General features: G+C 61.1%; 1 protein-coding gene across 6 annotated transcripts in view; it reads left to right on the top strand.

Moving 5' to 3' along the window:
* Positions 1–12342, top strand: part of LPCAT1 (lysophosphatidylcholine acyltransferase 1) — a 43982-nt gene that overhangs the window by 11346 nt on the left and 20294 nt on the right. For all 6 annotated transcript variants that reach the window (XM_042953662.1, XM_042953697.1, XM_042953669.1 and 3 more), the window contains 2 exons: positions 5684–5826; positions 11313–11527. In XM_042953662.1, coding sequence (XP_042809596.1) covers positions 5684–5826; positions 11313–11527 — 358 coding nt within the window. The remainder of the gene's footprint in view (positions 1–5683; positions 5827–11312; positions 11528–12342) is intronic.

Genomic DNA, 12342 nt, shown 5'->3' on the forward strand with positions numbered 1-12342 from the left:
GCCCTCCCCCCGACAGCACCTTGCACCGCGGGCTGGGGTCCCTCGGTGTGCGCGGGGGGCGCACGGTATCTCGGTGCCTGGCCAGCCTGTGCACGCCCTGCGAGGACACGTGTCCCTGCAGTGACCTGGCCTGCCACAGGGCGGCACAGGTGGAGACACCGGGGACGCTTCCTCGTGTGCGCCCGAGGTCTTTGTCTCTCGTGCACCCTGTCGGCGGTTCTGTGTTGATTGTGAAACACAAGGCACTTGGACCGGCTTGCGTGACGATGATGTCGGTGGTCCTGGTGGCCTTCGTGGCCTTGGCAGAGAGGAGGGAGTGGCTGCCACGTGAGCCTGAGCGGGGGTGTTGTGACCACAGCTGCAGACACCAGATCCGGTGCGGTCACTGGGAATCGGGGAACGTTTTACGTTAGAACCGTCTTCCTACGGGAGGTTTGAGACAGACGCCAGTGTGCGTGCTCGGGTGCTGACCCCACAGACCTGCAGCTTTAAGAGCAGGTGTTTATCTGTCCCGGTCCTGGGAGCTGGGAGTCCGAGACCCGGGTGTGGGCAGAGTGGGTAACTCCTGAGGCCTCTCTCCTTGGCGTGGAGGTGCCGTGACTTCCGTGAGTCCTCACCGGCCGTCCCTCTGTGCGTGTCTGTAACCTAGTCTCCTCTTCGTATGAGGACACCTGTCCTATGGAATTAGGGTCTGCTCTGGTGACCTCATTGTACCTTAATACCCTTTCCAAGGCCCTGTCGTCAGTACGGGCACGTCGGGAGGTGGGCTGGGGGTTGTGGCATCAGTACGTGAAGGGGGGCCCACGGTTCAGCCCCTCACACTGAAGCAGAGAAAACGTAGTGAGCCCCGTGCCCACCCTCGCCCACCTCAGCAGTCTCCAACTTCCGGCCTCTCTGGTCTCGCCGATGCCCGCTCTCTCCCTGGTCTCACTGATCCACAAGCAAAGCCCAGACTTGACCTGTAGATGCTCCCGGGTGCGCATGTCTCGAGCAGGGCCGCGGGCATCAACCCCGGAGCCTCACACACGTCCTCCCCTGGAGCCTCCTTCCGGCTCCTTGCTTTTATTTTCTTACGGTGTGTTTGGGGCTTTTGTCCCTGAGCGTCTTGCTCTGCGTTTTACCGATCGCCTCCCCGTGTCTCCCGTGTCTTCTGATCCAGAATCAGGAGGCTCTGTTTCTGTTGGCTTGTCAGGTGGCTCATCCACACGGCGCCCGGCTCACATGTCTGTCTCCGTCCACACAGGCCCCTTCACGTGGGTGTGTGCGAGTGGTGGGGTTCCGGAAGCCCGCGGGGACACTGCCGGGTTCTCCCTGTGGCCGCCCCGAGGGACAGTCTCGGGATGGACAGCACAGTGCCTGATTCTTCGTGCTTGTTGGCCCGGGTGCCACTCAGAGCTGGTCTCCTGGGGTCCGCGGAGGCCCCCGGTGAGGTGGGGCGTGTGCGCCTGGTTGATGGACCCGTGAGCACGTGTGAAGTTCCGTTACCGCATCGATGGCTCTTGCCGTGCTCACAGTGGCATGTCTGCCGCGGGGGCTCCCGGGCCCAGGGACCTCTGCCCGCCTTCCCCGTCTCCGCTGTGCCGCTGGGCTCCAGGTGCCCCTTCCACATTTTCTGCCCCTGCTGGGAGTGCCTTTGCCCAGGAGCCCTGGTTCCGTCTGGCAGGAAATAGTGCTGGGAGCCTGCAGGCGGCCGTGAGGGTCTCCTTGCGCCTGGGTCTGCTCCAGCGGGGACTCCAGACAGAGCATACCGGGCCGGAACAGCTGCTCTGTGACTCAGGGCAACCGTGAGCCTGGAGGGCGGCGTCTGTTCCTGGGGACCCCTTTCCGATGGGACCGTGTGTCGAAGCCAGCTTCCAAGGAGCGTGAAGCGACTCAGCCAGGGACTGTCACCGCGGGCGCCCCTGGGACTGGGTTATAAACCCTCAGCTCATGGGAGGGCCAGCCTGGCACTTTTGAGGGTGACTGGGGCTCCCGACAGGGACAGGCCGCAGCCCTCGGAGCCTCTTGGAGGGGACGCGGGTCCCGTGTTAGCAGCCTTTTCCTGCTTGGTCTGCAGCGTTCCTCCCCGTGTGCCACTGCTGCCCTGGCCCCCGCCCTGTGCCATCACGGGGGGGGGGGGGGGGGGGGGGTAGCATTCTCTCCCCGAGGCCCCGCTGACCCCGCCCTCCGGCCCAGGGCCGCCCTGAGGGGGGCTCCGGTGGGAGCGGGCACTCCCCAGCCAGGGAGTCCAGCACAGAGCTGGGTCTTACTCAGGTTGTGGGGAGCGGAGACCCGCTCTCTCCCCGGGGCCCCCCTCTGCCTCCCGGCACACTCCCACTGGGGAATGGGATGCCCCCCGCTGGCTCCGGGAAGGAAATACCGTGTCCAGCCTAGTTGCTAATTACAGTGCCTCCCGAACGTTGAGCCGGAACTGCCTGGAAACCGCGCAGTTGGCCCCTTTCGTCTGCTTGTGGCCCTGTTTGTTTTCCAGTCCAGCCAGGACGTTCTGAGCACGCGTTTCCTCGGCCCCAGCACACTTGAGAACGTCCGTGTGGCTGACACGGCTGCCCTGCCTGTGGTCCTGTGGCTGGAAACTCTGAGTGTGCTCCGACAGGCTGGGCACAGGGTGTGGTGGACAGCGAGGGCACCGGGAGGTGGCTGGGCCTGGGAAGGACGCAGGTGGGCCAGAAGATGCAAGGGGACAGGAGGGTCCAACCAGCCGATAGCCTGGAATTCAGGAGAAGTGGCCATAGCCCACAGAACGTTCTGGAAGAGGCTGTAGGAAGCCTTCCGAGTCCTGCCCCTTCTGGGGACCGTTTGCCTCTCCGGGGCGGGGCTGAGCCCAGTGGACAGCACGTGGGCCCAGTGCTGGGGCAAGGTCAAGGCAGGGTCATGGGGTCCTGGGGAGCAGCCCGGGAAACACACGGGGTCTTAGCCCAGGTGGCCGGGGCCCTCCTGCACCCCATGGGGCCCCCGAAGGTGCTCGCTTTCCCCAAGCCGCTCACGTGGCCCTCGTAAACCCGTGTCCACCTTCTCCCCGTCCTTCAGGCCCAGCCAGGCGGTCACTGCAGGCCTGTGACGCTCACTCACCACACTGTGCAGGAGCCCCGTCTGTGAGCTGGGGGCCTCGGCCCGTGCTGGGCACTCACACGCCCCCTCCCCGCTCGCCGTGAAACTCGGAAACCAGGTGGTGTTCTCGGGATGCGTGTAAGAGGTGCGCGAATTGTCGTCACAGTCAGTTGTGGTCACTCACGTGCTGTGTCCCGGGTCCAACAGCTGCTGGCCACCCACGGGAACAACGTGAGGAGCGGCACACGTGCCCTGACTCGGGGTACCGGATGGGTATGGGTCACCCCTGGAGGGAGCGGGACGCCGCCCCCCGGGGACCCCTCGCCGCCCCATCACCGTCCCCGTCTGTGGCTCTCAGAGGCACGGGGCGGGGCTGGCGCTCCCACGCCCTCCAGGAACCCGTGTGGTTCCGTCTTTGTCGACCCAGAGCGGGGGGTAGGCCCGCTGGCGGGCAAACAGCATCGTGACCGCACCCTCGCAGTGTGAACACTTCCTGGCGGGCTCTGTTCACGTGCTTTGCTGCCCGGTCGTCCCTCGGCCCGTCCCGCGCGGGCAGCAGGTGTAAAGGCCGTCCGGGGCGCCCGTAGCCAGCCGTCCGGAACTTACCGTGGGGCTGGAGAAAGCTGGGCGTTCTCAGTGTGGCAGTGGGAAACGGGACGCTTCTGAAAATACCGCTCTGTGCTTTTACCTCAAGAAGTTAAGAGGGACGTTAGAGTCAGAGTAAGAGCGGGGTGCCTGTAGGAGCTAAAATTCATACGACCGACTGACTGGCCACGGGGACGGTAAACCCATCCAAAACTGGTTCAGTAAACAGACTGATAGAGTAGAAAAATACCAGTCAGCGTAGGCAGAAGAGTTTCAGAGGGCACGAACAATGCTGATTACACGGCAGGGCAGGGTGACGAGAGGCACGGGAGAGTGCCACGGGCAGCTTCTCAGGTCTCTTGAAGACGCGTGCGGGGTGGGAGATTGGTTAGGGGAGAAAAAACCTGCTGGGGACTCCCAGAGAGGATTTTCTCAGTAGCAGAGGCACTGAAGGATCACAAGAAGTGGGACACCTAGGTAAGCGATAAAAATCAAATTAGAACAGTGCTTGTGTGTGCATCTCCGTGGAAACTCCCCCGAGAGGCAGCTCGCTGGTGTGCAGAGGGGGCCACGCCACGGGATCGCCGGAGGGAAGCTGTGGGTCAGGCTTGCCCCCGACTCGACCCAGCGACGCATCGGTGAGCAGACTCAGCAGTTCCTTAAAAAAATCCCCGACTCTTGGTTTCGGCTCAGGTCATGGTCTCACGGTTTGTGGGGTCGAGCCCCACGCGGGGCTCGGTGCTGACAGCGGGGAGCCTGCTTGGGGTTCTCTCTCCCTCTCTCTGCCCCCCTTGCTTGTGCTCTCTCTCAAAATAAACATGAAAAAAAAGAAACCCCAGCGCTGTGACCAAGGTTCTCACGTCTAAAAGCAGCATGTGGTGGACGCGGGCTGAGCAAACAAACACTAGAAGCAGGAAGGACAGCGGGTCGCGTTCACCCATTCGTGACGTAGAGCAAACCCAACTCCCAGAAACCCAGGGGCGGGAAGGTACTTTCTCGTCAGCAAAGCACATCTGCTAGAGCCCAGAGCAAGTCCGCGCTTGGTGGGAAACGTCGTCACCAGCATCAACCACAGGACAGCAGATGTGATGTCTGTGCTACGTTCACTTCCTCAGCTTGTGGGGCCACTAGACAGTTTAAACTCACACACACGGCTTGTCTCCCACCTGCTGGGTGGTGCTGCTCCTGACAGGGGACCCGGGAGCGCCTGCAGAGAAACCGCAGGGCCGTCCGGTGTGGGTAACGGACGAGCAGGGGGGCGGCCGTGGGCCGTGCAGCCGGTCGGCCGGGAGCTGGGAGACGTCGCTGTGCACTTTCTCCTGGCCTGTCTTTTCTGTCCTCCCTGCGCCCAAACCTACACGTTCAAAGCGTGTGTTACTGCAAATAATCGTAAGTTGCATCTGTTGATCACCAATCCTTTGTAAGTTTAGGCTTTGCCATCCGTCCCCTGCCCTGTTTCCTCCCTGATTGCTGAGATGCTGGCCCTCTGAGACCGCGTGTGTCCCCAGGCGTGTGCCCCCAGGCGGGGACCACAGCCTGGTTCTGTGCGCACGGGCGCTTGGTTTTAGGAATGGCCATCTGTCCACCGTGTTCCTGCCCTGACCCCTCTGGTGAACCATGTGCCCATCCCCACAGAGCCCCTCCCATGCTGTCACCCCGACCAGACTGCCCGTTTGGAGGTGGGCTGGCTGTGCCCCGTTCTCTGCTGGGCTCCCGCCCGTGATGCCCTGGGGCTGGAGAGTCACGGGCGTCCCCAGTGCTCCCTGAGCTCCGACATCCGCCTCACCGCGGGGAACCCCAGCGCTGCAGAGGCGTCCCCGGGTTGTGCTGGGGCTCAGGCGTGTGCCGGGGCCGGCCCCAGAGGGGCTCAGGTGCGGGACTGTGGGCACCGGGGTTGGGGGACGGCGGTGCAGCCCAGAGCCTCGGCAGGACGTCCTGGCCACTTACCGCCATGTGTGAGGGCAGGCGTGGCATTTCCACGCCAGCTCCGGGGCTGGCTTCCCGTGCGGAGTCCTCCGGTTCTGGAATGACCTCGCCTCTGTCTTCCCAGATGGCCTTCATGACGCTGACACTCTTCCCCATCCGGCTGCTGCTTGTCCTGATCGCGATGCTGCTCGCCTGGCCCTTCACGTTCTTCGCCACGCTGGGGTCCTCGGAGAGGGAGCCCGAGCCGTCCCCGGCCTCGTGGCGGAAGTAAGTCACCCGTCTGCAGGGCCACCGCGTACCCCGGCCTCTCCGGCCTTCCTCCCCCGCCTGGGCCCGGAGCACGCCAGGCTGCCCTCTCCCGGCCGGGACACCGCCGGCCACGTGCCCCCTTCCCCTCGGGGAGTGGCCGGTTCCGCCCCTGCCGTGCCCCCACCACACCCCTGCCCTGAGGGGGTCCTTCGGGGCCGGGCTGCTGTTGGCGTGTCCTCAGCACAGAGATTCCCCGCGGGTTTCCGTGTCCCCAGCCCTGCGAGGCTGTGTGTCGGCCGGCATCTGTCCTTCTCGCTGGTCTGGTCTCCCCGCAGGGTCCAGCGACCCTCCCTGCTTCGTACACCTGGAAGGTCCCCTGCGTTTGCTCACCAGATACTGACAAAGGAGAGCCGTCTGTAGACGGACGAGTTGTGAATACGTCTCAGCCAGAGACCCAGCGTGGACCTCAGGAAGTTAAATGAAACCACAGTGTTTTCTTGTTTCTTCCTAAAGCTGTTCGCAGAGTATACGCGTTAGTAAATGAAGGTGGCGAGTGTCAGGAGGGCTGCGAGAAGTATTTCCAGCGTCCTGGAAGTTGTCATTTCTGTCGTAAACCTGGAGACTTCCCCGCTCTCCACACCCTAACGCCTCCCGTCAGCCATACGGGGCCCTTGAACGGTCTGTTCAGAAAGAGTTACTACTAGGCCTGCACAGGGGTCAGCAGAAAGGTGCACACGCCAGGTCCAGCTGCACTCGGTTTACCAACAGCTCTGCCGGAGCCCAGCCACACCCGCTGACCTGCGTACCGCCCAGGAGGGTGGAGTCGCCAGGGCAGATGGAGCCCAGGGTATTCGCTCCCGGGCCTTAAGGGGTTTGAGGGACAGGCTCGACTTCCCGCACCGGGAGCGTGTCTGCTCTCTGCTCTGCGGGAACACCATGCCCACGGCCGGCAGGCGGGAGCTGGCGGGTCCTCGGCGCCCGTGCTCCCGACACGCACCTGTCGTGCTCACACAGGGCACTGACATGCGGGGCAAAGACGGCCAATTTCAAGTCGAGCGTTTGCTGAGCCAGTGAGGAGTATGGTGTGGCCGTGCCTGGGGACGGTCCAGGTGCCTGGGGGACCCCTCACACAGGGTCTTTGTGTGCACCCCCTGCCGTGTTTCACGTTCTTGGACCATCATCGGTGCCAAGTGAGCCACGGTCTCTCTCCCTCCCGGAGGTCCCAAAGGCAGGCCGTGACCTGTTCCCATTCTGTCCCCAGCACAGCCCCTGGCCCGGGGACGCCAGGAAGCAGGTCCCGAGGGAGGGACAGCTGCTTGGCATTCCTGTCCACTGGGGTCATCACTGGCTCTGGGGTCCTCGTTCTGACTTTTTGGGTTTCTTAATTCTCTTTGAAGAGCTTGCTTAACCTGGAGGGTGTTTTTCAATGTTTTAGCCCTAAAACAGGGATTTAGTATCAAATATGTAATCAAACAAAATCTACACCGAATAGAAACCAGAATTTCAGTGTCGCTAGGTTGAGAATCCATAGCTAGAAAGCAGAATTTTTTGTAGTTTTTGACAAATTACAAGTGATTTGACTAAAAATTTGAGGTTTGAGTCATGATAGGTTAACACGACTTCCTGGCATTTTTGTCTTAATTCCTTCCTTCTTCAGCTCTGGGCTGGGATCCCCTCCTCTGTCCACACACACAGTGCAGGTTCTGTCTTTTCAAAGTACGGGACTCCGGGCTGCTCTCCATTCCCCGTGCCCACCCCGTGTGGCTCCACGTGGCTCCTTCGGTGACAGATGGGCCACTGCCTCCCAGGTGCCTCGTGTGCCCAGAGCATGCCTGAGAAGTGTCCTCGGCAGCGAGAAGTAGAGGTGTCTGTGTCCACGGAGACCGCACGTCACTGTGCACACATGTATGAGTGTGTATACGTTTATATGTGTCTGACCAGGAATACATGCCTGTGTGGGAGTGCAAGCATGTGTGTGCGTGTGTCCAAGCATGTGCACGTGCATATGTGTACCTGTATGTGAGCATGTGTGTATGTGTGTGGACAAGCATGTGCATGTGCATATATGTATGAATGTGTATATGTGTGTGTGAGCATGTGAGCACATGCGTACACACATGTGTGGGCATGTGAGTGTGCGTGTGTTGTGTGTGAGCATTTGTGTGTATGTACATGCACGTGCAGGTGTGTATGTGTGTGCACACGTGTATATGCATGTGTGGGTGTGTACATGAGTGTGTGTGTATATGTGTGTACAAGCATTGCATGTGTATATACGTGTGAATGTATATGCATGTGTGCAAATGTGTGCACGTGTATATGCGCATGTGGGTGTGTGCATGAGTGCATGCGCATATGTGTGTACAAGCATGTGCATGCGTATGTGTGTGCACATGTGCAAGCATGTGCATGTATACATGCATGTATAGGTATGTACGTGAGTGTGTATGTGTGCATGTGTGTTTGTATACAAGCACGTGCATGTGTATATATGTGAATGCATGTGTATATGCAAATGTGGGTGTGTACACGAGTGTGTGTGTGTGTGTGTGTGTGTGAGCGAGCCATGCACAGCCCTGTGCTGGGTCTGGTGCTGGAGGGAAAACACGAGTACCATCAACACTGAACTCCTTAAAGGAGAACGTGGAGACGAGATTCCTGATCCAGGGACTCAGGAGTTAGGAGGAAACGGATTAGTGCGCACGGGCCTGTGCGGGAGAGTCGTGGGGTCGGCTGGGAGGTGTGCAGCTTTACGCCTTGCAGAGCCGTGCGGGTCTGAGCGGGCTGATGCTCCTCCGTCCGGGAGGGTCTTTGCCAAATGTAAGCTCCTGCCATTCGGACTTGCTAAAGCAAAAGCCTTGGGGCTCCAGGGAAGGGAGGAATGAGCAGTCTCACAACACACTTCCAACCGCAGTCGTGGAAACAACCGGCCATCTTCTTGCAAAACCCGACCAGCGGGCCAGCGGTGGAGGATGGTCCTCGGCGTTGCCTCTTGGGCCCGCTCACGTGGTTAGGAAGGGCCGGTGGTAGTCCCCTTGGGCCACCGCAGCCACGTGCCACAGGCTGGGGAACAGTGCGAGGTTGCGGGGGCTGGAATCGGGCAGATCCGGCTCCTGGCCTGCGCAGGTGCTCTCTCGAGGTCCTCACCTGGCGGGCAGCTGCGGTCTGTCTCTCACGGGACACCTGTCCCATCGCGCCAGAGCCCCGCTCTTAGGACCCCATCGAACCTCCTTTCCAGTTACAGACTCTCGTTCGCCTGTTGCTAATGGGATGCTGAGCCCGAGCATAGCCTGCACTTCTGCCCCCTCGTGTCCACGCTGCGACGATGCTCTCCTCCTGGGGGTCCCCGAGCCCCCGGCCCCCCCTCACACGTTCCTCTTCTGCTGGGCGCAGCGACTTTCTGCAGGTTGGGGCGTCGTCTGTCTCCTCAGCCTGGTTTGGGGTTCTTTTTTTCCCTTGTTTCTTTTCTCCAAGATTTTGTGGAGCATCGGGGTTTTTTCTCAGAGGACAAGCAGGAGAAACTGAGGTGCGTTTCATGTCCGGGAGGCTTTGTTTTCCCCTCGGTGTTGACGGGTAGCTTGTCAGGGTGCAGACGACGGGTTCCAGACCTTCCGTCCCCGGGGCCGCGAAGATGTGAGTGTGCCGTGGTGCCCGGGTAGCCCATCTGCTCTTCTGGAAGTTTTGGCATCTTCTGTCCGTCCTTGGGAATTTGAAAAATTCTCGAAGGAAGTTGTAGGAGTCTGTGGTTTCGTGTTAAGTTTTTCGTGTCCAAAGTGCCGTCCTTTCTTCCCTGCCTGTTCCTGGGGGAATCCTGCTCACTCCTCAGCTTCCCAGGGAACTGGCTGCTTCTGCAGCAAGAGACTGGATTTGCCAGACTGTTGCCTCGTCCTCTGCTCCTTTCACAGCGCCCCGTTCTGCATTCTAGCAGCTCGAGGACGGTGTGGACCGCAGCCTCTCCCCCGGTCGGTCTCTTCTCCATCACGGGGCTGGTTGTGCTCACGTCTCAGGTTCTTGGGCTCCCGCCTGGGCGATGCAGCAAGAATGCCCTTGTGCGTGTAGATCTGTGTCCTGCCTCTCTATTCCCAGGAAGCGCTCCGGGCACCTCAGGCTTGTCGTTGCTGCCTGAGCTTGGCCGGGAGGCGTCGGGCCAGGAGGCCTGCTCCACGTCCGCAGGCCGGCTCTTCCCAGTGGGCGGTGTCCTGGGGATGGCATTCCCCGAGATCTCAGAGAATCGTCACGGGTGGTGCATCCGCCCGCCCCGCCCGCTTCTGCTTAGTGCCCTCTGGCCTGCTGGCCTCAGGGGTGGTGGGTGTGTGTCCCACAGAAGCATCAGGATTTGGTGCCCACTTCCCACCAGCCCCCCTCGCCTGCACCCGACCTCCCGGGACTGGCTCCCCTTCTGCCACAGCCTGCCCGGTGCCTCCTTCCTCACGCATCCGCAGGTGTCGGCCGGCTCTGATTCTTGCACGTGATCTTGTTAGGAAAAGTGGCACACACGCACACAAACACGGTTAGCGGTGTGCGCTTGGACACGTAAGCAACTGATCACACCCGGTTGTGGGGATGTGTGAGCCTGGCCCCCAGCAGGTGTACAGCCACACCAGGATTGTTCATCCCCTGCAGGCGACGGCGGCTCAAGGCGGCCCCGTGAGGGACTGCTGCTCAGAGCCGTCGGGCCTCATCTTCCGGAACTCTCTTGAGGGGATCCGTCCCGTGAGATTTCCGGCTCTTTTCTGTCGCTCAGTCCTGTCATCTGCGTCCACACAGAGGTGACCCCTTCTCGCCGTGGACTGCACCGTGGACAGCCCGTGCCACTGGCCCCGGCGTAGTTCCGGTGACGTGGAAATGCTGGTCAGAGATTACGATGGAAGGATGTGCGGTTTCAAAATGTCTGTATTCTCGTACATCTAAAACTAAATAGGAAGCAAATTCAGTTCATCTAGGCTGACTTTTACTTTCTTTCCAAAGTCATCGTCCACCTGATCTCATCTAGAAAAGGCTTAACAGCGTGGCATCTGGTCCTGGGACCACGGGCAGCCTGAGGGAGGTGGGACCGTGGTTTCTCACCGCAGGCCTCTACTCCTGGTCTCGGCCTGACTTCGCTCCTGATTTTAATTGCATTTCGGGTGTTTTAGCGGGCTGATGTTTCTTTAAAACCTCCATGCTCAGGGTGCGAATCTGTCACCTCCCAGTGCTTGCGGCCCCGGAGTCTGTGAGGTCGGGACTCTGTGTCTTTACACTGCTGCGGAGCGTGGCACAGCCACTTCCGTTTTCCTGACAAAGTCACAATGTTGCACATCTACACAGAGGGACGAGAGCACAGCACCTGTTTTCTTCCCTCCTCCGGCCGGTGCACGTTTCGGATCAGCCTGGACGGCACCCTGGATGGCCTGATAGGTCGGGTCCACGTGCACAGGGCCGGCCTCACGCTCACAAGCCGCGACGGAGCCGGCCTGCGACCCCCCTGCCCTGCCTCGGTTTGACCACAGCACCTTCTTTTGCAGGGTCGTGGACGTCCTGCTCAAGGCCATCATGCGCGCCATGTGGTTTGCCGGAGGCTTCCACTGGCTGGTGGTGAAGGGGCAGCGGGCCCCACCCTCTGAGGCTGCCATCCTCACTCTGGCACCCCATTCCTCCTACTTCGACGCCATCGCCGTCACCATGACGATGTCCTCCATCGTGATGAAGGCAGAGAGCAGAAACATCCCAATATGGGGAAGTGAGTGAGCTCCCCGTCCCCATGTGGGGCGTGAGTCCCCCCTCCTACTGGGAGCGAGTCCCCTCCACCTCCTGCTGGGAGCGAGTCCTCCCCCCTCCTGCTGGGAGCGAGTCCTCCCCCCTCCTGCTGGGAGCGAGTCCTCCCCCCTCCTGCTGGGAGCGAGTCCTCCCCCCTCCTGCTGGGAGCGAGTCCTCCCCCTCCTACTGGGAGTGAGTCCTCCCCCCTCCTACTGGGAGTGAGTCCTCCCCCCCTTCTGGGAGTGAGTCCTCCCCTCCGACTGGGACTGAGTCCTCCCCTCCTACTGGGAGTGAGTCCTCCCCCCCTTCTGGGAGTGAGCCCCCCCGCCTCCTGCTGGGAGTGAGTCCTCCTCCCTTCTGGGAGTTAGTCCTCCTCCCTCCTACCGGGAGTGAGTCCTCCCCCTCCTACTAGGAGCAAGTCTTCCCCTCCTGGGAGTGAGTCCTCCCCCCTTCTACTGGGACTGAGCCCCCCCACCTCCTGCTGGGAGTGAGTCCCCCCCACCTCCTGCTGGGAGTGAGTCCCCCCCCACCTCCTACTGGGAGTGAGTCCTCCCCCCTTCTACTGGGAGTGAGTCCCCCCACCTCCTACTGGGAATGAGTCCTCCTTCCCTCATACTGGGAGTGAGTCCCCCCTCCTACTGGGAGTGAGTCCCCCCACCTCCTGCTGGGAGTGAGTCCTCCCCCCTCCTGCTGGGAGTGAGTCCTCCCCCCTTATGGGAGTGAGTCCCCCCCACCTCCTACTGGGATTGAGTCCTCCTCCCTCCTGAGAGTGAGTCTTCCTCCCTCCCACCGGGAGTG

This window comes from Panthera leo, chromosome A1 (assembly GCF_018350215.1).
Source record: "Panthera leo isolate Ple1 chromosome A1, P.leo_Ple1_pat1.1, whole genome shotgun sequence".
In the NCBI taxonomy this organism is placed as follows: Eukaryota; Metazoa; Chordata; class Mammalia; order Carnivora; family Felidae; genus Panthera; species Panthera leo.